Below are 27,683 nucleotides of genomic sequence, written 5' to 3'. Positions count from 1 at the left end.
TGCTTCCCACTAGCTATCTGTTTTACATTTGGTAGTGTATATATGTCCATGCCACTCTCATACTTCATCCCAGCTTACCCTTCCCCCTCCCTGTGTCCTCAAGTCCATTCTCTACGTCTGCGTCTTTATTCCTGTCCTGCCCCTACGTTCTTCATATCTTTTTTTTTTTTTAGATTTCATATATATGTGTTAACATACCATATTTGTTTTTCTCTTTCACTCTGTCACTCTGTATGACAGTCTCTAGGTCCATCCACCTCACTACAAATAACTCAATTTCGTTTATTTTTATGGCTGAGTAATATTCCATTGTATACATGTGCCACATCTTCTTTATCCATTCATCTGTCGATGGACCCTCAGCCTAGCAAACTTTGTTCTGGCAGATGATAAAATGGATATTTCTGGGTGCTTCTTGCCCTCAAGATTAGCACGTGAACCTTCTGGTATGCCTGGCCTTGACTCTACACTGAATCTGAGGCCACAGGACTTTAGATAGAGGCTCAGGACGGTCTGGACATGCATGGACCTCGGAGCTGAGGCCAGCCTGGGCAGTGCCAGTTACTGGAAATCCTCTGGGGCTTCTGGACAAACAGCTCCTTTACAGCCTGATGTAGGCAGTTCAGGAGTGAAAGAGGCAGAGATGGACTTAGTTGGCTTGAAACTCATGTGTCAGCAGGATGGTGAATCTTCCATCAAAACATCATCACTCAATAAAAATTATGGGAGGGTGGTCTTAGATGTCCTTCCTTATGCTAAACCAAAACCTGCCTCATAGGCATGGACGTATATACACTACCAAACGTAAGGTAGACAGCTAGTGGGAAGCAGCCACATAGCACAGGGAGATCAGCTCGGTGCTTTGTGACCGCCTGGAGGGGTGGGATAGGGAGGGTGGGAGGGAGGGAGACGAAAGAGGAAAGAGATATGGGAACATATGTATATGTATAACTGATTCACTTTGTTATAAAGCAGAAACTAACACACCATTGTAAAGCAATTATACTCCAATAAAGAAGTTAAAATGAAAAAAAAAAAAAAACCTGCTTCATAATTTCTACCCTGTGTTCCCTGACAGTACAGTGCATCTAATTTATCTTATACATGGCAGCTCATTAGATATTTAAAGACGGCTATTTTATTTTGACTTTTCCTTGGGGTCCTACCCTCTGAAGAACCAAAAGCCGTGCTCTCACCTGCCAGACTCCATCACCCATGTGATTCAGTACAGGTTGTATTGAAATACTAGAAAGTATTAAAGTTTAGACTGCAGGGTGGCTTCTTTGTGTTGTCATAAAGGAGATCAGGTAAGTATTGACCTGGGTGACCTTGAACGCGAAGATTTAATACTCCTCATGGGTCGCACAGGGGCTAGTCAGTTTTTATTCCTTTGGGCCAAGGCACCGTGCTAGACCCTGGGTGTGATACTTGGTTTCATGTGATTCCAAGCTGTAGTGTAGCCTGAAGCCAGTTACATGACTTGATTTTACTCAAATGCTATGGCAGTTCCTTTAAGTCATTAAATTGTGTGTTTGAGTCAGAGGGCTTGAACGTAGTTGAGGCTGTTTACCATTCATATTTCCCCCACTACCTACATTTGATGAAAAACACCTAAAGAGATACTATATGTTTCGGGGAAGGAAGGTAGTATTAGTTTGGTCAAGGAGATATCACATCTTACCTTCTGTGGAAGCTTTCTACTATGAAGAAGTGGCCCAAATGTGATTTATTCTTTGGAGTGACCACATAATGTTTCATCAGCAGTCTTAAAAGGAGGTAGAGGGTAACATTAATAATTACTCCAGGACCATCTTGGGCAAACCAGGAGTTCCAGTGGTGTGCTGGATCCAGCTCCTACAGGCTCTGGGAGCTGGTTGTACACATTACTTCCCAACTCTGCATTTGATGCCCTTGTGTTGGTAGCTTGAAATTGGCCACTGTGGGTGTATTTACACAGTGGAAATTGGCAAATGCTGAAAATCAGGGCTTTATTTTCAGAGCCCTGAAATACTTAATTGTGAAATACTTACCAGTGCACCACTGCCTGCAATACATATCACATGTCACTCAGAGAAAAGTCCCAGAGGGCATCAGTAATACAAACTGAATTATTAAAGCATTTGGGGCAGAGAATGGGAGAAAAAGCTCAACATATCCTCTGATACGTAGGACAGTGCCAGAAGATGAGAAGTTAGGTGATGGACCCTCATTCTCAGGAAAGAAAGTATTCTACAAATTTTTGAGAGCCCACTGTAGTATAAGAGTAGAATTTAGAACCACATTACGGTCAGCCCTCTGTACCTGCAGATTCTGCATCTGCGGATTCAACCAACTACAGGTCAAAAATATTTGAACAAAAAATTCCAGAAAGTTCCAAAAAGCAAAACTTGAATTTGCCATGCACTGGCAACTACATGGCATTTACATTGTATTAGGTATTATAAGTAATGTAGAGATGATTTAAAGTATATGGGAGGACGTGTGTAGGTTATATGCAAATACGATGCCATTTTACATAAGGGACTTGAGCATCCGAAGTTTTTTGGTATCTGCTGGGCAGGGAGGGGTTCAGGGTTCTGGAACGAATCCCCCTTGGATTTTGTTGGACAACTATTATCTGCCACCCTTTTTCCCTCTGAAATTCCTACACCAGAAATAGTTGGGCTCAGTGCTGGATGACCCAATAGGTAGAACAAGCAGGTGTTAGTGTACCAGCAATCCAGCATGGGAACCACGGAAAGGAGAAGATAACATACATGTCTTTATATGTGTACACACACACACACACACACACGCTTTCACCCAAGTATTAATCATAGGAAAATCATAACTTTGGACTTCTTTATACTTATTTCACAATTCACTATTGTTTTTATTTTGAATGACAAATTATTTTGAGTTACACTTATTGCTTGTGGATGGGGGAACAGCATAATTTTTTCTTTAAATAGGTGTAAATCTGGCCTCGGTTGAGCCTTGCACCTTTGTAAGGTGATTTAGAATTTATTGCTGCTGAAACAGCAGGGTGGAGTTGCCAGAATATCTTCATATCATGTTTATGGTTAGGGTGGGAAGGTTGAGATTTGTCCCAGCCAAGAGGAGAAGGAACTTGGTGTGTATGTTTGGTTCCAGAACAGGATCTCTCAGGAGGGACTTTCCCAGTTCATACCCCTTTGCATTTTACTCTAAAGGTAACTCATTGTTCTCCATTTATTCTCTCACTGTCCTGAAGAATTGTTTGGAGAGTGTTGGGATTTTTTTTTTAATCTTTTTATTTAGGAAAATTTCAAACATTATACAAAACTGGAGTGTATGGTATAACTAACTGCTAATTACTCATCACTCAGCTTCTGCAATTATCAACTCATGTCCAATCTTATTTTATTTTGCCTATTACATGCAAACCTTCCCCTCCCAAACTGGATGATATTGAAGCAAATCTCAGATATCATAACATTTCAATGGTAAATATTTTCATATATATATCTAAAAGATAAGAACTCTTTAAAAAAACATAACCATAATCTGTTATTTGTTAAAAACATTAACAACATATTATATCCAGTTGAGACAATAGTATTTTATGGTGCACAATTAGATGTAGAAATTCAGTTATCTAACCACAGTTAAAATTGTTACATCCTGTTTGTTGATAGATGAAAATCTGGTATCATGTTGCCCTGGAGGATTCCTCTGTTTGTCAGTACCTTTTATTGTTTGTTTATGATTAATTTTCAACCATTTCTTTATGGTCTGAGATTTTGAAACCTAATTCTTGTAATGAAATGGTCCTGTGCCCCAAAATAGGTGCTTTGGGATCACCCCAAAATCACTGAACTAGAAGTGATTGTTATCTCCTACACAGTTTTTGTCTTGAGATTGAGAGATTAGGAACAGTCTTAAAAGAATTCCACACCCTTCCTTTCCTCTGGAGTAATTAGAGTGGGAACAGGCAAGCTAGCACTCAGTTTGAAGATGAAGACAGTTAGGAGGATGTAGGTCTGGACTCAGGCCTGGGAATCTGGAGGTGCTAGATTCAGGGTTGAACTAACAGAGGCATTGCTGAAATTTGTGATATATTCGGGATTCTCCGCAATCTCCCTACCTATGACCCTGTATTTCAAGTTAACCACAAAAGCAAAGAAAAAGATCCTGAATCTATCTAATATCACTCTTGTTTGTTAAGCATTCCTAGGAATCCAACCAGTTAAACATCAGTGAATTCTTATCTATATAACTGCTAGAACTGGTTTACTTTTGTCGGTTTTATGACTTTATCAGTTCTGTGAAAAAAGTGCTTCAAATGCATTTTATACACCCCTGCCTTCTTTGCTGGAATAATGAGTGTCATTTAATATCTTCTAACAATCTAGGGACATTATTAATATCATTTTTTATGCTGAGTTATAAAAGTAATGGCGTACAAAGTGTTTGCGTTTGCTCTTTTGTTTTCCAGTCAATGGATGTTTGTTATACCTCAGTTTTATACAGGACAGAACTTTTAGGGGATCCAAATATTTCATACAAAATTCTTCTTTAAAAATATTTTTGTCTATTTAAAAGCTGTAATTAAAAAGGTGGAGATCACCCAACTTAATGTTTGGCTAGTTTCCTTAACCTCTCTGAGCCTCAGTTTCATCATCTGTAAAATGAGCATAATAACAGTGCCTACCTCACTGGGCTATGGGAATTAAATTAAATATTACATGTGAAGCTCCTAGCACAGCACCTGCCACGTAGTAAACCCTTAATGTTAGTTGATACAATGCTGCTGCATTTTTTTATAGACCCTGGAATAAGCTTCTTCTGAATTCTTATCAGCAGACCATTGATTGGCAAGTGTGCAGCTCTGAAGTATTTTTTGAAGTTTGGCCTGTGCATCTACGTCCACATAAACTTACACAAGCTAATACATCACTTCAACACATGCTTACCACACTCGATTAAATTTTGGGCAAGGCTTAGGCATATTTGCTTTTAGCAAATGCTCTAACAAGTAAGTGGGTAACCTGTCAAGTCCTGATTATGTTGTCTTAGAGTTTTAGCACTTTTTATAAGGTTTTGATGCTTTTTGTTCGATTTTTATATTTATTACAAGCAAACTGAGGAGTTGTTAGATATTTTAGTATTCAGCTTTTTGTGAAAATTTTCCAGTAAATCTTTTCAAGCTACTGCATCAGTTTTGATTCAAGAAATCTCTGAGATTGTGAGGAAAGCTATTCAGAAAACCAGTTAGGATTTGCACCTGCTCTCTGCGAATCAAGCTTGTCTCCATATTGTGTAATCCAAACAAGGTACACAAATAAACTGGATGCTGGAGGTTCCTGAAACTGCAGCTATCGTCCATAAATGACAGTTAACCAGCCTTTATGTTCATCGAAGCAGCATCATTCTTATTGGTTAACTTTATATTAAATGTGTGATATGTTTTTAAAATAAACCAATTTAAATAAGATGTTGCTTTGATCTCTTTCAAATGTGAGGTCCAGAGTTAAAGTGTAAAAAATAAAGGTTCCAGTGCTAAAGAGTTTGAAAATCTCTCAGTGATAGAGAAGGGCAGTGTGCCCCCAGACTAAATGGTACCAGATAAATAAAATATTTTGAATACTCATATTTATATTTGTAAAGTTTTCATCTCTTTTCCCAATTAGATATTAAATCTGGCTGTGCCTTTGACAAAAGTTGTTACAGTAAAAAAAACAGTTGTTACTAATCACAGTGATCATCACTTCTGGCATCTTGGCAGCGATAACCCAGAAGGCAGCTGAGAACCTAGAGGGAAGCAAACACTTCTGAGCCACCAAAAATCACTGTTGGAAAGTAGATTAAATTGGAGATGCTCATGCATTTTACACTTGGAGTACTTTCTGGGCTCTCTCGGAGTCTGTTTACTCTTACCAAAGTCACAGCTTTACCAGACTTGATTTTCTGGTTTCTCTGCAATCATACATGGCAGGTTCGGGATAGACATTGCAGTACACTGACAGCAGCCAAGAAATTAACAGTGTTAGCTTCTAAAAAGCAAGACACAGAAAGCTATAACAGAGACAGAAGAATACGCAAACCTAGCAGCCTGGGAAGCACAAGTTTATGTGGTTCCTGAGGGCATCAGTATATAGTGGTGTAGTACAGTAATTGATTCTTACATGACTCCAAGTCATCAGAAAGAGCTAAGATTTTCTTCTATTTTCTTTAACAATATGAGAAGGTGGGTCATGCATTTTAGGAAGATTTCCTTAAAAAACAATTTATAACTTGGCATTTATATCTTAAAAGTCATTTATAAAAGGCAGGGATTGGGCCAGAGCTTTATACATGTTATAAAATCTGCTTTACTGAGATAGAATTCACATAGAATTCACCCATTTAAAGTGTACAGTTCAGTGTTTTTTAGTATATTCAGAGTGCAACCATCACCACAATTAAGTTTAGACTACATCATCACCCCCCAAAAAACCTTATTAGCAATCACTCCCCTTTTCCCCCATACCCGTAACTCCCAACCCTGGACAACTACTAATCTTTTTGTCTCTATAGACTTGCCTATTGTGGATATTTCATATAAATGGAATCATATAATACCTGGTCTTTTGTGATTGACTCCTTTCACTTAGCATAGTGTTTTCAAGGCTCACCCGTGTCTTAGTATGTATCGGTATGTCGTTCCTTTTTACTGCCAAATAATATTTCATGTTATTTATCCATGCATCAATTGATGGACATTTGTATTGTTTCCATTTTTTGGCTATTATGAGTAATACTGCTCTGATCACTCACATACAAATTTTTGTGTGGGCATATATTTTCATTTCTCCTGGGTATATACCTGAGGCTGAACTTGCTAGATCATATACTAGCTTATGTCTAACCTCTTGCAGACTGCCAGACTGTTTTCCAAAGTGACTGTACTATTTTATATTCCAACCAGCAGTGTAGGAGGGTTCCAGTTTCTCCACATCCTCACCAACACTTGTTATTTTCCGTGCTTTAAATATAGTCATCCTAGTGTGCTTGAAGTAGTATCTCATTGTGGTTTTGATGTGCATTTCCCTAAAAGGTGTCTTACATCCCTCAAACACTAACATCCTTGTGATTTTGAAACTTTTTGTATGTTCAAACTTTATATCCAGTTTAATTAGAAGGTTCTTGAATGGGGACTTCCCTGGTGGCACAGTGGTTAAGGATCCACCTGCCAGTGCAGGGGACATGGGTTCGAGCGGTGGTCCGGGAAGATCCCACGTGACGCGGAGCAACTAAGCCAGTGCGCCACAACTACTGAGCCTGCGCTCTAGAGCCCGCAAGCCACAACTACTGAGCCCACGTGCCACAATGACGGAAGCCCGCATGCCTAGAGCCCATGCTCTGCAACAAGAGAAGCCACCACAATAAGAAGCCCACGCACTGCAACAAAGAGTAGCCCCCACTAGCCACAACTAGAGCCCACGCGCAATAACGAGGACCCACCACAGCCAAAAATAAAATATAAATAAATAAATAGATTTATTTTTTTTTAAAATCCCAGGACTTTAAAAAAAAAAAAAAGAAGATTCTTGAATGGCTAGGAATTGGTGTCAGGCTTTACTTTGTGACAGTTACTGTGCTCAGAAGGGAACCCTGCAAAGAGCTGCTGCCATTTGTAAATATTAAAGGATTGTTTTAATTAAGTAGTGTCTGGTACAACGGCAATGTGAATTTAACTCATAGCAGAGTTTTCACTCCTCTCCAGACTTTTTTTTTTTAACTTTTTATTTTATGTTGGAGTATAGTTGATTAACAGTGTTGTGTTAGTTTCAGGTTACAACAAAGTGACTCAGCCATATATATATATGTATCTATTCTTTTTCAAATTCTTTTCCCATTTAGGTTATTACAGAATTTTGAGCAGAGTACCCTGTGCTATACGGTAGGTCCTTGTTGGTTATCCATTTTAAATATAGCAGTGTGGACATGTCAATCCCAAACTCCCTAACTATCTCTCCCACCTCCCCTTCCCCCCTGGTAACCATAAATTCGTCCTCTAAGTCTGTGAGTCCAGACTGTTCTTGATTAACGATCAGTCCTTGTAAACGAGAATGTAAGTGCCAGGGAAGCAGGTTCATTGCTGCATCCTGACTCTGCCACAGTGGCTCCCACTGTCTATAGGAACAAAATATCTGTTTAATGAATCAGTGGAGGCATAAGCATGTAGCTTGGTCTCAGATTGTTGGAGGAGGGTCGTTGTGACCTCTTTATTGCAGCTTGCATTGCCATGTGAGCAGGTAGCACATCTTTTCTCGGTCCCCACCCATCTTGACTTGAAAGATTTGACAGGCTTTCACAGCTAAAATAAATGAACAAAGCCCATTTCTGGTAGCCCTGTTGTTCTGCCCGCAGTGCCGCCTAGCAATGCTGTTCTCCCCGAAGCCTCTTTAATTAACCACTCCCTGGTATTAAATTGTCAATAGCATGCCTAGAGTAAGTAAGCATGCTCTGGTGGCTTGTCAAGACAGAAAGCTAAACCTCTTGGTGGTTTATTCTGGGATTTGTTTAAGTAGGTAATGAGATTACCATCTTGAGCCTCAGTGCATGGCATTAGGTAGCTGGAAGAACCATTCCTGGGTGGATGCTGGGATCAGCTCTGGTGGCTGAAACGCTCACACTGGTGATAGTCGCACAGGTGCACTGTACTCAGGTCCCCATGGCATATCTCTGCATGGTCAAAACGGTGGAATGTTTTTAGTCCATGGACTATTTCTTATGAATAAGGCGGTGTAGTTAAAGGTGAGAACCACATGGAAGGTTGATACTCACCTTCCCTTGCCTCTAGACTGGGCCGGACAGGCAGTTTCTGGGTGAGAAATAGGGACGATGACCGTAACTGTCTGTAATTGTCTTTTCCTCACCCCCCACCCCTGCTCCCCCGCTTAACCTGAGAACATTGCTGTGGAATGGGAAACAAATTTCATCTGCCTCTCATTTTCCCTCCTTAAGACCTGGAACAGATTCAGGGCTTGACTGCAGGGGTGAGGGGGAGAAGATGAGCTCGGTGGTCTCTCTGCTCTGATTTCTCTCATAAGAAGTTGGCATAAAGAGGCTCTGGGACCTTGGGAAAGAAACTGCACCTCACTGAGCCTCTCAGGGACTTGAGGAAGAGACTCGAGGAAAAGCTTGTTTTAACCTCATGGCTTTGACATTTTGGGTCCCCTCATGTCTGCCTCCAACTTGGTCCTGCTAACTCCTGGCCCAGACCCAAGCTAAGAATACATTTATTGGTGCCACCAGAATGGCGCCCTGCAAGACCTTTTGTTCCTCCCAAATCTTAACCTACAAAAAAAAAGTGACATAGCTTTTATGTCGTTGTATCTGTTTGTTCTTCTGATTTCATGTGGTTGTCTGTGCCATGGGTTGCAAATCAAAGAGTATCTGCCTGCCTGACCTAAATACATGAGTACTGTTGCCAGAGCGCTCTTCTTTATGGAAGAATGCCTGGTTGCCTTTAAAATGGGAGTCACTGGGAGAGATTGGTTGAAGATGGCAGAGTAGAAGGACATGCGCTCACTCCCTCTTGCAAGAGCACTGGAATCACAACTAACTGCTGAACAATCATCAACAGGAAGACACTGGAACTCACCAAAAAGATACCCCACATCCAAAAAAAAAAAAAAAAAAGATACCCCACATCCAAAGACAAAGGAGAAGCCGCAATGAGGTGGTAGGACAGCCGCAATCACAATAAAATCAAATCCCATAACTGCTGGGTGGGTGACTCACAAACTGGCGAACAATTATACCACAGAAGTCCAATCACTGGAGTGAAGGTTCTGAGCCCCACGTCAGGTTTCCCAACCTGGAGGTCCAGCAACGGGAGGAGCAATTCCTAGAGAATCAGACTTTGAAGGCTAGTGGGACTTGATTGCAGGACTTCCAACAGGACTGGGGGAAACAGAGACTCCACTCTTGGAGGGCACACACAAAGTAGTGTGCACATCGGGACCCAGGGGAAGGAGCAGTGACTCCAGGGGAGACTGAACCAGACCTACCTGCTAGTGTTGGAGGGTCGCTTGCAGAGATGGGGGTGTGTGTGGCTGTGGCTCACCTTGAGGACAAGGACACTGGCAGCAGAAATTCTGGGAAGTACTGCTTGGTGTGAGCCCTCCTAGAGTCTGCCATTAGCCCCACCAAAGAGCCAGGTAGCTTCCAGTACTGGGTTGCCTCAGGCCAAACCACCAACAGGGAGGGAACCCAGCCCCACCCATCAGCAGACAAGTGCATTGAAGTTTTACTGAGCTCTGCCCACCACCAGTCCCTCCCATCAGGAAGCTTGCACAAGCCTCTTAGATAGCCTCATCCACCAGAGGGCAGACGGCAGAAGCAAGAAGAACTACAGTTCTGCAGCCTGTGGAATGAGAACCACATTCACAGAAAGACAGACAAAATGGAAAGGCAGAGGACTAGGTACCAGATGAAGGAACAAGATAAAACCCCACAAAAACAACTAAATAAACTGGAGATAGGCAACTTTCCAGAAAAAGAATTCAGAACAATGATAGTGAAGATGATCCAGGACCTCAGAAGAAGAACGGAGGCAAAGATCAAGAAGATGCAAGAAATGTTTAACAAAGACTTAGAAGAATTAAAGAACCGACCACTAGAAGAATTAAAGAACAAACAAACAGAGATGAACAATGCAATAACTGAAATGAAGAATACACTAGAAGGAATCAATAACAGAATAACTGAGGCAGAAGAACAGATAAATGACCTGCAAAACAGAATGGTGGAAGTCACTGCTGCGGAACAGAATAAAGAAAAAAGAATGAAAAGAAATGAAGACAGCCTAAAAGACCTCTGGAACAACATTAAACGCAACAACATTCGCATTATAGGGGTCCCAGAAGAAGAAGAGAGAGAGAAAGGACCAGAGAAAATATTTGAAGAGATTATAGTAAAAAACTTCCCTAACATGGGAAAGGAAATAGCCACCCAAGTCCAAGAAGTGCAGCGAGTCCCATACAGGATAAATCCAAGGAGAAACATATCGAGACACATAGTAATCAAATTGGCAAAAATTAAAGACAAAGAAAAATTATTAAAAGCAACAAGGGAAAAATGACAAATAACATACAAGGGAACTCCTGTAAGGTTAACAGCTGATTTCTCAGCAGAAACTCTACAGGCCAGAAGGGAGTGGCGCAATATATTTAAAGTAATGAAAGGGAAGAACCTACAACCAAGATTACTCTACCCAGCAAAGATCTCATTCAGATTCAACAGAAAAATCAAAAGCTTTACAGACAAGCAAAAACCAAGAGAATTCACCACCACCAAACTAGCTCTACAACAAATGCTAAAGGAACTTCTCTAAGTGGTAAACACAAGAGAAGAAAAAGACCTACAAAAACAAATGCAAAACAATTATGAAAATGGTAATAGGAACATACATGTTGATAATTACCTTAAATGTGAATGGATTAACTGCTCCAAGCAAAAGACACTGGCTCGCTGAATGGATACAAAAACAAGACCCATATATATGCTGTCTAAAAGAGACGCACTTCAGACCTACAGACACAGACAGACTGAAAGTGAGGAGATGGAAAAAGATATTCTGTACAAATGGAAATCAAAAGAAAGCTGGAGTAGCAATACTCATATCAGATAAAATACACTTTAAAATAAAGAATGTTACAAGAGACAAGGAAGGACACTACGTAATGATCAAGGGATCAATCCAAGAAGAAGATATAACGGTTATAAATATATATGCACCCAACATAGTAATACCTCAATGTGTAAGGCAAATGCTAACATCTATAAAAGAGGAAATTGGGCTTCCCTGGTGGTGCAGTGGTTGAGAGTCCGCCTGACAATGCAGGGGACACGGGTTCGTGCCCCGGTCCGGGAGGATCCCACATGCCGTGGAGCAGCTGTGCCTGTGAGCTGTGGCCACTGAGCCTGCGCGTCCAGAGCCTGTGCTCCGCAACAGAAGAGGCCACAGCAGTGAGAGGCCTGCGTACCGCAAAAAAAAAAAAATAAGTAAAAGAGGAAATCGACAGCAACATACTAATAGTGGGGGACTTTAACACCTCACTTACACCAGTGGACATATCATCCAGACAGAAAATTAAAGGAAACACAAACTTTAAATCACACAATAGACCAGATAGATTTAATTGATATTTATAGGACATTCCATCCAAAAACAGCAGATTACACTTTCTCCTCAAGTGCACATGGAACATTCTCCAGGATAGATCACATCTTGGGTCACAAATCAAACCTCAGTAAATTTAAGAAAATTGAAATCATATCAAGCATCTTTTCTGACCATGATGCTATGAGATTAGAAATCAATTACAGGGAAAAAAATGTAAAAAACATAAGCACATAGAGGCTAAACAGTACGTTACTAAATAACCAAGAGATCACTGAAGAAATCAAGGAGGAAATTTAAAAAATTTTGATTATACTTGCTGGAGACAAATTATAATGAAAACATGATGATCCAAAACCTATGGGATGCAGCAAAAGCAATTCTAAGAGGGAAGTTTATACTAATACAATCCTACCTCAAGAAACAAGAAAAATCTCAAATAAGCAATCTAACCTTACACCTAAAGGAACTAGAGAAAGAAGAACAAACAAAACCCAAAGTTAATAGAAGGAAAGAAATCATAAAGATCAGAGCAGAAATAAATGCAATAGAAACAAAGAAAACGATAGCAAAGATCAACAAAACTAAAAGCTGGTTCTCTGAAAAGATAAACAAAATTGATAAACCTTTACCAGACTCATCAAGAAAAAGAGGGAGGGCTTCCCTGGTGGCGCAGTGGTTTAGAGTCTGCCTGCCGATGCAGGGAACACGGGTTCGTGCCCCGGTCCAGGAAGATCCCACATGCCGCGGAGGGGCTGGGCCCGTGAGTCATGGCCGCTGAGCCTGCGCATCCGGAGCCTGTGCTCTGCAACGGGAGAGGCCACAACAGTGAGAGGCCCGCGTACCGCCAAAAAACAAAAAGGAAAGAAAAAGAGGGAGAGGATGCGAGGATGCAAATCAATAAAATTAGAAATGAAAACGGAGAAGTTACAGTGGACGCCACAGAAATACAAAGCATCATAATAGACTACTACAAGCAACTCTATGCCAATAAAATGGATAACCTGGAAGAAATGGACAAATTCTTAGAAACGTATAACCTTCCAAGACTGAACCAGGAAGAAATAGAAAATATGAACAGACCAGTCACAAGTCATGAAATTGAAGCTGTGATTAAAAATCTTCCAATGAACAAAAGTCCAGGACCAGATGGCTTCACAGGTGAATTCTATCAAACATTTAGAGAAGAGCTAACACTTACCCTTCTCAAACTCTTCCAAAAAATTTCAGAGGAAGGAACACTCCCAAACTCATTCTACGAGGCCACCATCACCCTGATACCAAAACCAGACAAAGATACTACAAAAAAAGAAAATTACAGACCAATATCACTGATGAATATAGATGCAAAAATCCTCAACAAAATACTAGCACACAGAATCCCAACAACTCATTAAAAGGATCATACACCATGATCAAGTGGGGTTTATCCCAGGGATGCAAGGATTCTTCAATATCACAATCAATGTGATACACCGTATTAACAAATTGAAGAATAAAAACCATATGATAGTCTCAATAGATGCAGAAAAAGCTTTTGACAAAATTCAACACCATTTATGATAAAAACTCTCCAGAATGTGGGCATAGAGGGAACCTACCACAACATAAGAAAAGCCATATATGACAAACCCACAGCAAACATCATTCTCAATGGTGAAAAACTGAGAGTATTTCCTCAAAGATGAGGAAAAAGACAAGGATGTCCACTCTCACCACTATTGTTCAACATAGTTTTGGAAGTCGTAACCACGGCAATCAGAGAAGAAAAAGAAAGAAAAGGAATACAAATTCAAAAAGAAGTAAAACTGTCACTGTTAGCAGGTGACATGATACTATACATAGAGAATCCTAAAGATGCCACCAGAAGACTACTAGAGCTAATCAATGAATTTGGTAAGGTTGCAGGATACAAAATTAATGCACAGAAATCTCTTGCATTCCTATACACTAACAACGAAGGATCAGAAAGAGAAATTAAGGAAACAATCCCATTCACCATTGCAACAAAAAGAATAAAGTACCCAGGAATAAACCTACCTAAGGAGGTAAAAGACCTGTACTCAGAAAACTATAAGACACTGATGAAAGAAATCAAAGATGACACAAACAGATGGAGAGATATACCATGTTCTTGGATTGGAAGAATCAATATTGTGAAAATGACTATGCTACCCAAAGCAATCTACAAATTCAATGCAATCCCTATCAAATTACCAGTGACATTTTTTACAGAACTAGAACAAAAAAACTTAAAATTTCTATGGAGACACAAAACACACCGAATAGCCAAAGCAGTCTTGAGGGAAAAAAGTGGAGCTGAAGGAATCAGACTCCCTGACTTCAAAGCTACCGTAATCAAGACAGTATGGCATTGGCACAAAAACAGAAATATAGATCAATGGAACAGGATAGAAAGCCCAGAGATAAACCCACGCACCTATGGTCAACTAATCTATGATAAAGGAGGCAAGGATATACAATGGAGAAAAGACAGTCTGTTCATAAGTGGTGCTGGGAAAACTGGACAGCTACATAGAAAAGAATGAAATTAGTCCCTAGCACCATACACAAAAATAAACTCAAAATGACTTAAAGACCTAAATGTAAGACCAGACACTATAAAACTCTTAGAGGAAAACATAGGAAGAACACTCTTTGACATAAGTCACAGCAAGATCCTTTTTGACCCACCTCCTAGAGTAAGGGAAATAAAAACAAAAATAAACAAATGGGACCTAATGAAACTTAAAAGTTTTTGCACAGCAAAGGAAAGTATAAACAAAACGAAAAGACAACCCTTAGAATGGTAGAAAATATTTGCCAACAGATCAACGGACAAAGGATTAATCTCCAAAATATATGAACAGCTCATGCAGCTCAATATTAAAAAAACAAACAACCCAATCAAAAAATGGACAGAAGACCTAAATAGACATCTCTCCAGAGCAGACATACAGATGCCCAAGAGGCATGTGAAAAGCTGCTCAACATCACTAATTATTAGAGAAATGCAAACCAGAAGTACAATGAGGTATCACCTCACACCGGTTAGAATGGGCATCATCAGAAAATCTACAAACACCAAAGCTGGAGAGGGTGTGAAGAAAAGGGAACCCTCTTGCACTGTTGGGAATGTAAATTGATACAGCCACTATGGAGAACAGTATGGAGGTTCCTTAAAAAACTAAAAATAGAACTACCATATGACCCAGCAATCCCACTCCTGGGCATATACCCAGAGAAAACCATAATTCAGAAAGACACCTGCACCCCAATGTTCATTGCAGCATTATTTACAATAGCCAGGACATGGAAGCAACCTAAATGCCCACTGACAGATGAATGGATAAAGAAGATGTGGCACAAATATACAATGGAATATTAGCCATAAAAAGTAATGAAATTGGGTCATTTGTAGAGACATGGATGGACTTAGAGACTATCATACAGAGTGAAGTAAGTCAGAAAGAGAAAAACAAATATAGTATGTTAACGCATATATGTGGAATCTAGAAAAATGGTACAGATTACAAGGCAGAAATAGAGACACAGATGTAGAAAACAAATGTATGGACCTCAAGTGGGGAAAGTGGGGGGAGAGGGTGGTGGGATGAATTGGGAGATTGGGATTGACATATATACACAAATATGTATAAAATAGGTAACTAATAAGAACCTGCTGCATAAAAAATAAATTAATTAAATTAAATTTTTAAAAATGGGAGTCACTGGGAGAGAAGAGCACATGGATGAAATTTAATTATATATGGAACATTTCTAGACCCATATCCGTGGGGTTTAGTCCCAGATGAATGATAACTGGAAACTTCAGAAGCTGTATTTAAGATGTGAAAATCACCTGTGGCACTCATGTTATAAATTGCCCAGAAATAATTTAATTAACAAGTGATAAGTTGTTCCCAAGTCCCTCCTGGGAATGGGATGTCTGCTGGGTAATTACCGTGCATTGCCCTCAGCTGGCAGCCTGAGTTCCCTGGCAGTTAGGAGCAAAGGCAGCTCATTCAAACTCTGATTGTCACTTTCAAATAGTGGTCCAGCTACTTAGAGCATTCATTGCGATTCAGCTAGAACTGTGGTTTTGAGCTTGACCTGTGAGAATTCCAGGGGCCCCTCTTTGAAAACATTTTCTCCAGTCCTACTGCTTTGGGCTCTCCAGGCAGTGGCCTAGGAATTTTTGTTTTGTTTTGTTTTTTAACGTTTTGGACACACCTCACGGCATGTGGGATCTTATTTCCCCGACCAGGGATCAACCCACACCCACTGCAGTGGAAGTGCAGAGTCTTTTGGACCGCCAGGGAAGTCCCAGGGAGTCTATATTTTTAACAAGTGCCTTTGATGGTTTTTATGATGAGGCAAATTTGAGAAACATTGTGGTTGAATACAGCCAGTTTTAAAAAATAAAGATAATTAAAACATTTGACTTTAAAGTTTAGTTGCATAAAATACTAAAATGGAAGTTGCTTTCCGGAAATAGAATTGTAAACAAATCGTAGAGATCCAGTTCAAATTATACACACAAAGTAAACTCTGGTCGCGTATTGTCATTTCTAACCTGGGGTTGGGTGTAGAGCAGAATATAAACAGGTTAACTTTCATAGACCTCAGGCACTTTTGCCTTTGCGGGGCCCCTTGCTCCATAAAAAAGAAATAAAAATTGTATTTTACGACTCTTTTGATATAAAGATGGATGTGTTGATAAGATGTATTACAACATTTTCTTTGACCTGAAAATTCATATATTTTCTTCTGATTTTAAAAGAAATTGCAATATTTTTGTGATGGCTTAAAAATACTATAGGCACCGAGCCCATTGTGCCTAACAGTTAATTTGGGCCTGCATGGCAGAGGTGGTGAAATCCAGAAGTTAGTCCTGGAGGCTGATGTGATAATACTTCTACTTGTCTCGGGAGTTCTGAAAGGAATCCTCACTATCCTTTTGCTCTTACCCATGTGATACTATGATCAGCCCTTTTGTTCCCACCCTTGTCCGGGTGAGAGGGAGAAAGTTGATGGGCATCTGAGGCTGTGTCAGTGGAAGAAGGGTTACTGTCACACGGGGGTATGTAGCCTTTCCTGTGGTGATCCATTCCCACAAACATACCTGTGCTTCCTTAACTGTGTTTTGAATTGCCAAGTTTAACATACAGGTTTTGCCTTGACAATAAGGGAGTAATTCAGGTCTCTTTCTACCTGAAGGAGCCCTGGTGATGTCAAGCATCTAACTGGCTAAAGGACTCTGCTCTTGGGTGTCAGGCTTCCCCTGTCATTCTTTTTTTTTTTTTTTTAAACTTTTTAAATTGAAGTATAGTTGCTGTACAATATTATATAAGTTGCAGGTGTACAATATAGTGATTCACAATTTTTAAAGGTTTTAGTCCATTTATAGTTATTACAAGATCTTGGCTATATTCCATGTGCTGTACAATATATCCTTGTAGCTTATTTTATACCTAATAGTTTGTACCTTTCACTTCCCTACCCCTGTCTTGCCCCTCTCCTCTTCCCTCTCCCCGCTGGTAACCACTAGTTTGTCCTCTATATCTGTGAGTCTGTTTCTTTTTTGTTATATTCACTAGTTTGTTTTATTTTTTCGATTCCACATATGATAGCATACAGTATTTGTCTTTCTCTGTTTTACTTATTTCACTAAGCATAATGCCCTCCAAGTCCATCCATGTTGTTGCAAATGGCAACATTTAATTCTTTTTTTATGACTGAGTAGTATGCCATTGTATATATGTACCACATCTTTTTTATATTGCCATCTTGGATTTCGGTAACAGGCTTGAGATGGGCAGAATATTGCTTGAGACAGGAAGGAACTGTTGAGATGAGGAATGCAGGCATACTTTTTTTCATGGACAAGCCCACAGATCTGCTCTCTGCTCACTGAAGCAAAATTAAAACAGTTTTTTTTTTCTTTTGCATCATTACAGAGAAGTTTTTGTTTGAGAATTCTAAAATAACTCTGATTATGAAGATTCAACATATTGACTGTAAAAAATTGAAAAACATCATATCAGCAAAGCCAGAAGAAGAAAAAAACCTTAATCCACTATACATAATGCCTGTTAACATTTTGGCCTGAAGTTTCTAGTCTTGTTTTCTGCGAACAATAGCTGTTTAATTTTTATACAAAATTGTAATCGTATGAAATGTACCATTTAATCATCCACACTTTTCACCTAACAGTATATGATGAACATTCTCCTTACATCATTAATTTCCATCCTACAAAATGATTTTAATGGTGATGTATTGTTCCTTTGTGTTAGTGGATAATCATTTATTTAACCAGCCTTCTATTTTTGGACATTGAATTTCACATCCTCATTATTAGTAAAACTTTAATGATTTTTGTAATATAAATTTTTAAATGCATGCATAATTATTTCTTTAGGGTAAAGTGGAACTAATGTATCAAAGGGCATAGGAATCTGGAACTTTTTGATGCATATTTCCAAATAGTGCAGAGGAAGGATTGCAACAGTTTATATTCCCATTAGTACTCTGTAAGCGCTTGTGTTCTTGTATCCTTGCCATGTGACTGAAATATAAACTAAAGAAATCTGGTATGCATTAATTTGAAAGAAACCATGATTCAGGTTTCTTTGCATAAGAGTATTTAATGTTTAGCAGATTGCTCTGTGTGCAGTAATTATGGGTTTCTTCACAATGTTATGAAAACCCTTTTATTAAATTTTACATTTACCATTTTCTTCAAGGTCCTTAAATAGTTCTTAGGGTCTCAACTGTTACGTTTTAAGCTGTTAAAAGTACGGTTTTGGAGAACTTTGTGTGTGTGTATTTAGGATGATAGAATATGAGAACCAGACAGAACTTTAGTTAGTTGGGTTAGTCTACCTCCATCTTACAGATTAGTAAATGGCTCAAGAAAGAAACTTACCCACAATCATTCTATCTCTTGCAAGTGACAGGCAACTCAGACTAGCGGTGTGAAATGGGGAATTTGTTGCTCACGAAACTAAAAATAGGTTCTGTTACCTACTGTGACTGACCTTGGGTAATTCCTTGATCTTTCTAAACCTTGATTTTCTTATCTGTAAACAGGGTGTTGATCTCCACCAAAGGTCCCTTCTACCTCTTAAAGTTCAATGTTTCTATGAATATATTAGCAAAGAATTTCACTATACTATCAACCAAATTTAGACATAGTGAAGGGAAGGCTAGCACTCAGGAAATTTTTAAAGAAATACAGTTTGTATTACACACTTGGATCTAAGTTAAAGTTGTTGTGGTTGTTTTTAACTTGCAGAGATCCTTAGGCAACTTGAACACAGTCAGTATTCACATAGTGTAAAAATATCTCCAAAGTGCTTGAAAAGTCTCTTTTCTCTGTTGATCACACATCATCTTCAAACATCTTTTCCACCTATTTATTAGTTTGCTTAACAAACCTATTAACAAATAGTGGGGAAAGAAATGCAGTCCTTTTGCTCCCTGTTCACAACTATTATAACAAGTTTCAAGTTGGTGAACCTAGGGAAAACTGTCCATGACAGCAGCAGGTTGCTGAGTCAGACCCGTGCACAGAGGAGCTAATCTTGAGCACTGGGCACCTACTTTACACACAGGAAGACATACCGATGGTAGGGAAACTTGCTGCACTAGGAATACCCTAAAGCTCTGTGGCCGGTTGTTTGAGAGGAGGTAGATTTTCTCATGTCAGGCCCCCTTAGCTCTTTAAGATTGTTTCCTTGACTCGTAGGAAACCTTTTCTCTCTGTTTGTGTGTGGTTGTTTTGTTTTTGATTTTGGTTTTGGTTTTTTCTCAGTCTTTACTCATTTATGCTATTTGGAATTCACTGTGTAACCCTTGAAATTTACTGCAAGAAGCATAAGTGTCCTTCATTGTGAAGCAATTATACTCCGGTAAAGATGTTATATATATTTAAGTGCCCCTCAGAGACTATTCTAGTGTTCTAAAAAGGTCTTTAAGAAACAGGCTTTGTCTTAAAGCCATTGACTACCAATAAAATTTTAAAATATTTTCACCACACTATGTAGAATACAGATTTATTTCAGGGCTTTAACTACTATCAGACTGCCAGTTCAGGTTTGTGTTTCCAGAAATTTTTACACAAGTAAATGCAACAGAGCCTACGTACCCTTTTATTAACACTCAGCTACCACATGTTTATCAGCGATACTGGCAGTCCCTGGATCTGGTTCTGCAGGAGAGGGAAGGCTCCAGGGAAAAAAACAGCCAAAGATTTTGATGGAAAGTATACTAGTCAGGACAGGCAAGATCATCCTGCGGTAACAGCCTCCAAATCTCAGTACCTTAAAACAACAAAGGTTTATTTCTCCTTCACACTGTAAGTTCATTGATGGGCAGCTGGGGTTCCAATATGGCTCGTCTTGACACTGCATCCTGGCTGATGGAGCAATCATTATCTTTAATTTTGGTGGTCACGGTAACAGAGAAAGAGTTCTGCAAGGTCTGACACTAGCCGTAAGTACTCTTGCCTGAAAGTGACACACACCATTTCCATTCCTAACTCACCGTCCAGATGAAGCACATTGCCCGGCTCCATTCAGAAATGGCCAGGAACTGTAGTCAGACCCCATGGGCCAGGAAGCAAGGGAAGCAGCAGCCCTAATGACAACCACAGATTGCTCTTCTGATTACCAGATATTTGGCTCGCTGCCCCTCCTGCAGGTGAAACGCTCATCCCCTCCCCAAAGGAGAGAACCCCGCAGTCCCACCCAGTCACAGCACCTGGATGATGCACAGTTGGCACTAAATTAGGGGGTCATTTTGACATCAACTCTGGATGTGGGTCCTCTTGATCTAGAGACTTCTGAACTAAAAAAGGCATCTGGGTTTAAAAGGGAGGAGTAAAGGGTGAATGCAGACATTCTGTATCTAGAACGAGCATCACTTCTGGCAAACACAGAACAGGCCCTTAGTGGTTCAGCTGAACTTATCAAAGCATCTGCATACCCTGGATTAAAGAAAGCGTGAGTCATGGATTATAGCTACATTGGGATTTCTTCTTTCCCCTTCTCTTCTGTCCCCATCCACAGCTCGTATACGGGAAGTGTAGTTTAGGTAGACCTTGATATCAGGAAGATAAATAAAACTGAACACTTAAAATATGACAGTGTCCTATAAAAGCATTAAAATGTGAATAGAAGAGCATTTAATTTTTCATGAAGGTAAGAAATGAATATAGGTAAGTGAAAGCAATTTCTATTGCCATTCAAACTATAGTTTTCCAATCCTTGCTCCCTTTTACCTTAACCCAAACTGCTGATATGACATTTAACTGAATTTCCAAAACTCTACACTTTTCCCCCCCCTGTTTTGCTGAGTTGCTAACAAAAGCTTTGAAATGGCTCAAAACTGCGCAGGAGGTGAAGCAGGAAGAAGAAACTGGAATTGTAAATAACTTATAAAATGCTTAGCTGTCCCCTGATGCATTTTAAAAAGTGAGACCTCTTTTCAGTTTCCTGTACTTAACAATATCCAACCAAATAAAGGCCATGTAGGGGCTTTTCTGGGTTACACACAACTTATTCTGTCCATTCTGTGCTAAGGTGTCTCCTATTTTCCATTATCACTGAATTCTTATTTTTTTTACTTCTTTATATACTGCAAGTTCTAAGTATAGAATTTTCTCATCCTCTCCCCTGACTTCTAACCTCTACCTATAAAACCTGCTTATCCTGCCACCCTCTGACAATATTAACAACCTGAAGGGGTGGCCCTCTGTACCTTCCTGTGGGCTCATAAAATCATAAACATTTAAGGGTCTTCTTTCCACCTGCCTGCCTGCTGTCCTTCATCCCTCCCTTCCTCCTTTCTTTCCTCCCTCCCTCCCCTACTTTTTTTTGAAACCAGATGGGGTTAATAAATTATTTACACTTCTAGGTATCTCTTGCTTTTCTCATTAACAGAAGATTGGGGGTGTATCCCTCTAGGCAGTTAGTATAGATCTCATTCATTCTTTTTAATGTCTGCCTAATATTCCATGGTTTGGAAGTCATGCTTTATTGAAGTTTCTCTGTTAAAGGGTATGCACATTGTTTCCAATTTGTCTTGATCTTGCTTTTTTGTTTTTCTTAAATTTGGCCACTGTAAGGGGTGCAGTGAACTTCCTTATACCCGTCCTTGAATACTGGTCCTTTTTCTAATATGGTCCAAGAGAGGGAGTAACTGCATTTAAAATGTGTGTGTACTTTTAATTTTAATAGATGTTGCTAGACGTTTAATAGATGTTGTTGTCTTTCAAAAATAGTTATCCTAGCAATGTTCCAGAATACCCTTCCCCCATCCTATCCAGTAGTACGTCTTTCCTACTTTGATGAGAATGGATTACACCTGCAGCCCCAATTGCATAGCCTGGGCACCTGTTGATGTACTATAGCGTATTTCAGTGGGGTTTAAAACTACGGCTCTGGATGGCCTGTGTGATTAGGGGTAGTTGCGATTTTTTGTGTGTGTTTCTTTAAAAATCCAAGGAAAGTTTATGGGAGGGAGGGAACTGGAGGCCATTCTTATGCAGTCCACTCCTTTCACAGATAAGGAAATTGAGATCCAGGGAGGTGGAGGGAGTTAATGTGAGCTAGTTACTGGCTGCTGCTTCTGGGAAGCAATTGGTCTGAATTCTAAATCAAGGATTTACCTACTACCTACACTGTGGGCCATGCTGACAGTAATTTTTAGAGAATGGACCAAGAAATGTCATCTGTGAGATAGGGATAAACTGTTTCCAGTTTTCTATTCTCTCCTGCTAGGCTGGATAAGCAAGCTTCCCACCCTACACTGGGCTGTGTGGGATTTGCTTTGCAAACTTCTGCAAAGATAATAGGACATTTGTTAAATTGGTCTTGTCAGTGGCATTTGCTGCTCTTAATCTTTTTGGGAGTTTGAGGTTTTATTTTTCTATACCATTAGAGTTACTGCTTACTAAGTGTGGAGCAGCTGGCTTGGATCACAGCTAAAATGACAACAGGGAAGCACAGGAGAGAAGATTCTGTTCAGGAATGGCTTCCTCCTATGTACTCCTTCCTCCTCCCTCCCCAGTGTACCCATGAAGAGAGCTTAATAGTGGGGCTGCCTAGAAAAAAGAAGCCCTCTAGGTCGCAGGTATGTTCCTGGCAGTGTAATCTCTAGGTGTAATGTGCACAGTTTGACCAGGGCTCAAATGGATGTTCTCTAGGGCTGAATAAAATAAGCTTTTTGAAAGAAGCCACTTTTCTTGAGTCTTTAGACTCAGTTTTAATAGAAGTTTCAGCTTTAGCCCATGGAGTCTGCTGAGGAAGGTGAAAAGGGAGACTCCAAATTTTGGATTCCCACTTGGGTTTGCTCTGTGTTCATTACAGAACATATGACAGCCCAGCGTTAACTTTCCAGGTTGCCTCTAAATAAAGTCAGCCTGTTCAGGGAGCTCAGCCCGTTCTGTAATAACAATAAAAATAATTACGATGGAAATTCATTTTGTCATAGATAAGCCTCTCCAGCAGATTAAAATATAAATATATATTTATATATAAAAATACAACACAGGGCTTCCCTGGTGGCGCAGTGGTTGAGAGTCCGCCTGCCGATGCAGGGGACACGGGTTCGTGCCCCGGTCCGGGAAGATCCCACATGCCGCGGAGCGGCTAGGCCCATGAGCCATGGCCGCTGAGCCTGCGCGTCCGGAGCCTGTGCTCCGCAACGGGAGAGGCCACAACAAGTGAGAGGCCCGCGTACTGCAAAAAAAAAAAAATAATATATATATATATATATATATAACACAAAACATGCCTTTGTGTTGCAGACCTGGTCAGGAGCTATGCTATTTGTGGGCTTGACTCTCAGTGGTCATGGTTCTTGTGGCTTAGCTGTTTGCAAGCCTGCAAGTTGGAACCTCTGGGGAACGTAAAAAAAAAAAAAATGCTCATGCCTAGATCCTCCCTCCGAATTAAATCAGAATCTGTGGCAGAGGACACATGGGTGAGGTGAGGACTTCTGGGCGGGCCATTTGAGATGGAGAGAGTTTCTCTCCTTAATAAAGAAAGAAATGAGTTGTAGCTCAAGCTGTTCTTCTGAGAATCCTGTCGCCATAGGGATCATCATGTGTGCCCCTCAGCTCTCACAGCCCACTCTCTCTCCTTTCTCTTTCCTATTTATTCTGTAGTTTAAAGCAGTGGAGTCATGTCATATAAAGTCAGCTCATGAAGGCAAAAATTGAATGCTGTAAAAATGATCATCGAAGAATGAGCTAGGAAGACACCGTGAGGCGTAGAGGTCAACGTACCATCTCTTGGTACACTTAGCATAGCCAGCGTTTCCTCTGGCATCAGAACAGATCACTGTTTTCTTTGGCTGAGATTCTGATAAAATAGCATTTGGGAGCCAGAGTGTATGCAAAATATGTATCTTTAAGTATGGGAGTTAACTCTATTTGGTGAGATTCTGGAGCCCTGAGAACCACGTGGGAATTGAGACTGGCTTAGGGAATCTTATTCTCATCTCATACTCAATTCCGAGGCCGATTCTGAATGAAATGTAGGCAGAATCATGGACACCATTTAAAGTGTGAATTTCTCCTCGCCTGTCTCTTCTTTTAGGCACCTATAGTTGAATTCAGGTAAACTGCATGGTAAATGCAGCCATAGATGCAACACCACTGCATTTCATTATTGACTATTCAAAGGCGGCCCATTTCTTTGTCCAGAATTCAAGGGCACTCTGTCTTTCTGTCCGCTAGCGTTCCCGTGGTTCGGCATGGATATCGGTGGGACGCTGGTTAAATTGGTCTACTTTGAACCGAAGGATATTACAGCTGAAGAGGAACAAGAGGAAGTGGAGAACCTGAAGAGCATCAGGAAGTATTTGACTTCGAACACGGCTTACGGGAAAACCGGGATCCGAGACGTTCACCTGGAACTGAAAAACTTGACCATGTGTGGGCGGAAGGGGAACCTGCATTTCATCCGCTTTCCCAGCTGCGCGATGCACAGGTTCATCCAGATGGGCAGCGAGAAGAACTTCTCCAGCCTCCACACCACTCTCTGTGCCACGGGAGGCGGGGCTTTTAAGTTCGAAGAGGACTTCAGAACGGTAGGTCCGCTTTACCCCCCTGCAAACAACAAAACCACCTCTTAGAGAAAGAAAGAAAACCTCTCCCATGGCCATGATCATGGCATCTTTTATGGAAGAACCTGACCACTAGGCTTGGGACTTTGGACAAGCTTACTTCACCCCTCTGTGCCTCAGTTTCCTCATCTATAGGAGAGTAAAAATAGTTTCTGCCTCATAGGGTTGTTACATGAAGGATTGAATGAGATAATATGTACCCAGCACTTAGTGCTCAATACATATTGGCCGTCCTCATCATTTTTGTTACAATTACTTCTGCACAATATGCCAAAGACGAGGTGATGTAAATCCCCTTCTGAAGTATTTTAGTTTTCCACAGACTCTTATGTTTCATGAAAACCATAATCACTGTGCCAGTTTCATAGATATATAGACTGAGGCCTGCAGGAAAGGCTTTCTACGCATCTTACTAAAAATGATTACTTCTTTCTACCCATTTGCTCTGTATCATTTGTGTTTTATGAATGTCCTTCAGAAGTTTTGCTCACAAACAAAAATGAAATCTTTGACATTATTTGGAGGTGAATTGCATTATTGGTGAATATGATTTAGGGAGTATGGCTCTACATAATAAGAATAATACTATATCCTGACTGGCAGTGTTGCTTCTTTAGATTTGACAAAGTTGGCTAAGTGGAAGATATGGATGAGTGACATGGAGTCCTAACTTTCTCTTTGTTAAGCAATCCCTAACACCTATGTGTTCCAATTTCCCCATTTCTACAGTCAAGATAATCTCGATACTGTCTAGCTTCATCTCACAGGGAATAAAATGAGAAGAAAGAGAAACAATAGATAGAGAAAATACAGAAAATTCAATTAACAGTAGTGATTGAACATAGGAGAAGGAAGGGTTGGAAGATGTGGGGATTAGTCTCGCCAGAAAGTTTATCATTAATGAATAAATTAATAAATCAATGCATTATTCATGGTACTTAATAAAGCTATAATTGCAAATTTTATTTGCATCATCAAAAGTAACATCATTTATCTCATTGATAAGTAGTTTCTACAAGAGCTGGCAATAGAGCCCTAGAGCATTATATTAAGTCAGATTGATTATATTCAGGTTTTGGCTTTTCCTCCTGTGTCGCCTTTCCCTTGCCAGCAGAATCTGACACTGCCACTTACTTAAATGATCCATGGGATCTTTTTCCCACTAAAGGGACCCAATGATTGAAGAGTTTTGAAACTGAGAAAGTTGAGATCCAGGGGCATGAAAATTAAGTTCAAATTCATAAATGAAAAAGCACTGATCCTGAATTCTAGTGCTGTTTCTGCATTTAACTAGCTGGGTGACTGGGCAAGACATGTCCCTCCTGTGGGCCTCAGTTTCATCATTTTCAGAAAGTGGCAGTAAGGTGTTTAGGCGGATAAGGAAACTAAAGCTAAAGAGAGATGAAGAGGTGCTAAATACCGTCCCCTAGGTGAGAGCTGGGTGTCGGCTCAATTCTGATTCAGGAAGTGCTGACCCACCCCTAGTGCTGTGAGCTCCCCAGGTCCCTCAAGGATGTCCTCTGTGTCCATCTCGACTAGGGAACCTGAAGTGTACCAAGGTGACCTGGGACATTTAAGCAAGCTCCATCAAAGTCTCCGTCCCTCCTCTTGGGTAATGCCCTGGATTCCAGAAAGTTACTCAATCTGTGTTGGCCACGAGCAAGTGTGTTTCTCAAGTTTCTGAACTGAGAAAGGTCATATCTTATTACAGCCAAGATAAAGGAGCCTCTGCTCCTTCAGGAGGTTTCTGGAGCCTAATGAACAGACTGGTGCAGGGAGCAAGTTTGGAGTATTTGCCTAACAGCCTGGCCATCTATAAAAGAAAGTATTATATGGCCTGCCTTCTATTTCCATGCTCAGTCTTGGCCAAAGTGAAGACAATTGAAGACAGATCTCTTCCTGTAGCCCGTCTGTCAGTAAGTGATATGCCCTGATCCTTCCAAAGTTTGTGAGGATGAATAGGTTTTATCATTCTCTTTCCCAAGCATTCATTCTCATTCAACAAGTATTTATCATACTCTATCAATGCAACAAGTACTGTTATGAACAAAACAAAGCCCCTGCCTTCCTGGAGCTTATATTCTAGTGCAGGGAGATGGTCAATAATCAAATAAGTGATTATGGAGTATATCAAATGGCAATAAGTGGAGAAAATAAATAGGTAAGGGGGATAGGAAGTGCTGGGCAGGTCTTTGCGTGATGAGGTAACATTGGAGTAGGAACCCGAAGAAGAAATAGAGCAAACCAGGCTGGTATGGGGAAGAGTTAGGGTTAGTAAGTGCTAAGGCCCTTAGGTATAATGTATCCAAGCTCTTCCCTTTTCCAGAATGGGAAATTGAAGGTGCACCCTAAGTTGTAAAGGATCAATATATGCTACTATACTATGTAGTAAACAATCTGACAAATAATAAAG

The 27,683-nt window shown here is 40.2% G+C and overlaps 1 protein-coding gene across 3 annotated transcripts in view; it reads left to right on the top strand.

The window, feature by feature from the left end:
* Positions 1–27,683, top strand: part of PANK1 (pantothenate kinase 1) — a 109,835-nt gene that overhangs the window by 56,925 nt on the left and 25,227 nt on the right. For 2 of the 3 annotated variants that reach the window (XM_029245381.1, XM_029245380.1), the window contains exon 2: positions 24,882–25,234. The exons of the other annotated variant lie outside the window; for it this stretch is intronic. In XM_029245381.1, coding sequence (XP_029101214.1) covers positions 24,899–25,234 — 336 coding nt within the window. In that variant the 5' untranslated portion in view covers positions 24,882–24,898. The remainder of the gene's footprint in view (positions 1–24,881; positions 25,235–27,683) is intronic. 3 annotated transcript variants of the gene reach the window in all.

This window comes from Monodon monoceros, unplaced genomic scaffold, assembly GCF_005190385.1.
Source record: "Monodon monoceros isolate NGI ecotype Baffin Bay Population unplaced genomic scaffold, NGI_Narwhal_1 Super_Scaffold_4, whole genome shotgun sequence".
Lineage (NCBI taxonomy): Eukaryota > Metazoa > Chordata > Mammalia > Artiodactyla > Monodontidae > Monodon > Monodon monoceros.
The sequence above is the reverse complement of the archived record's forward strand: the minus strand, read 5'-3'. Positions and strand labels throughout refer to the sequence as shown.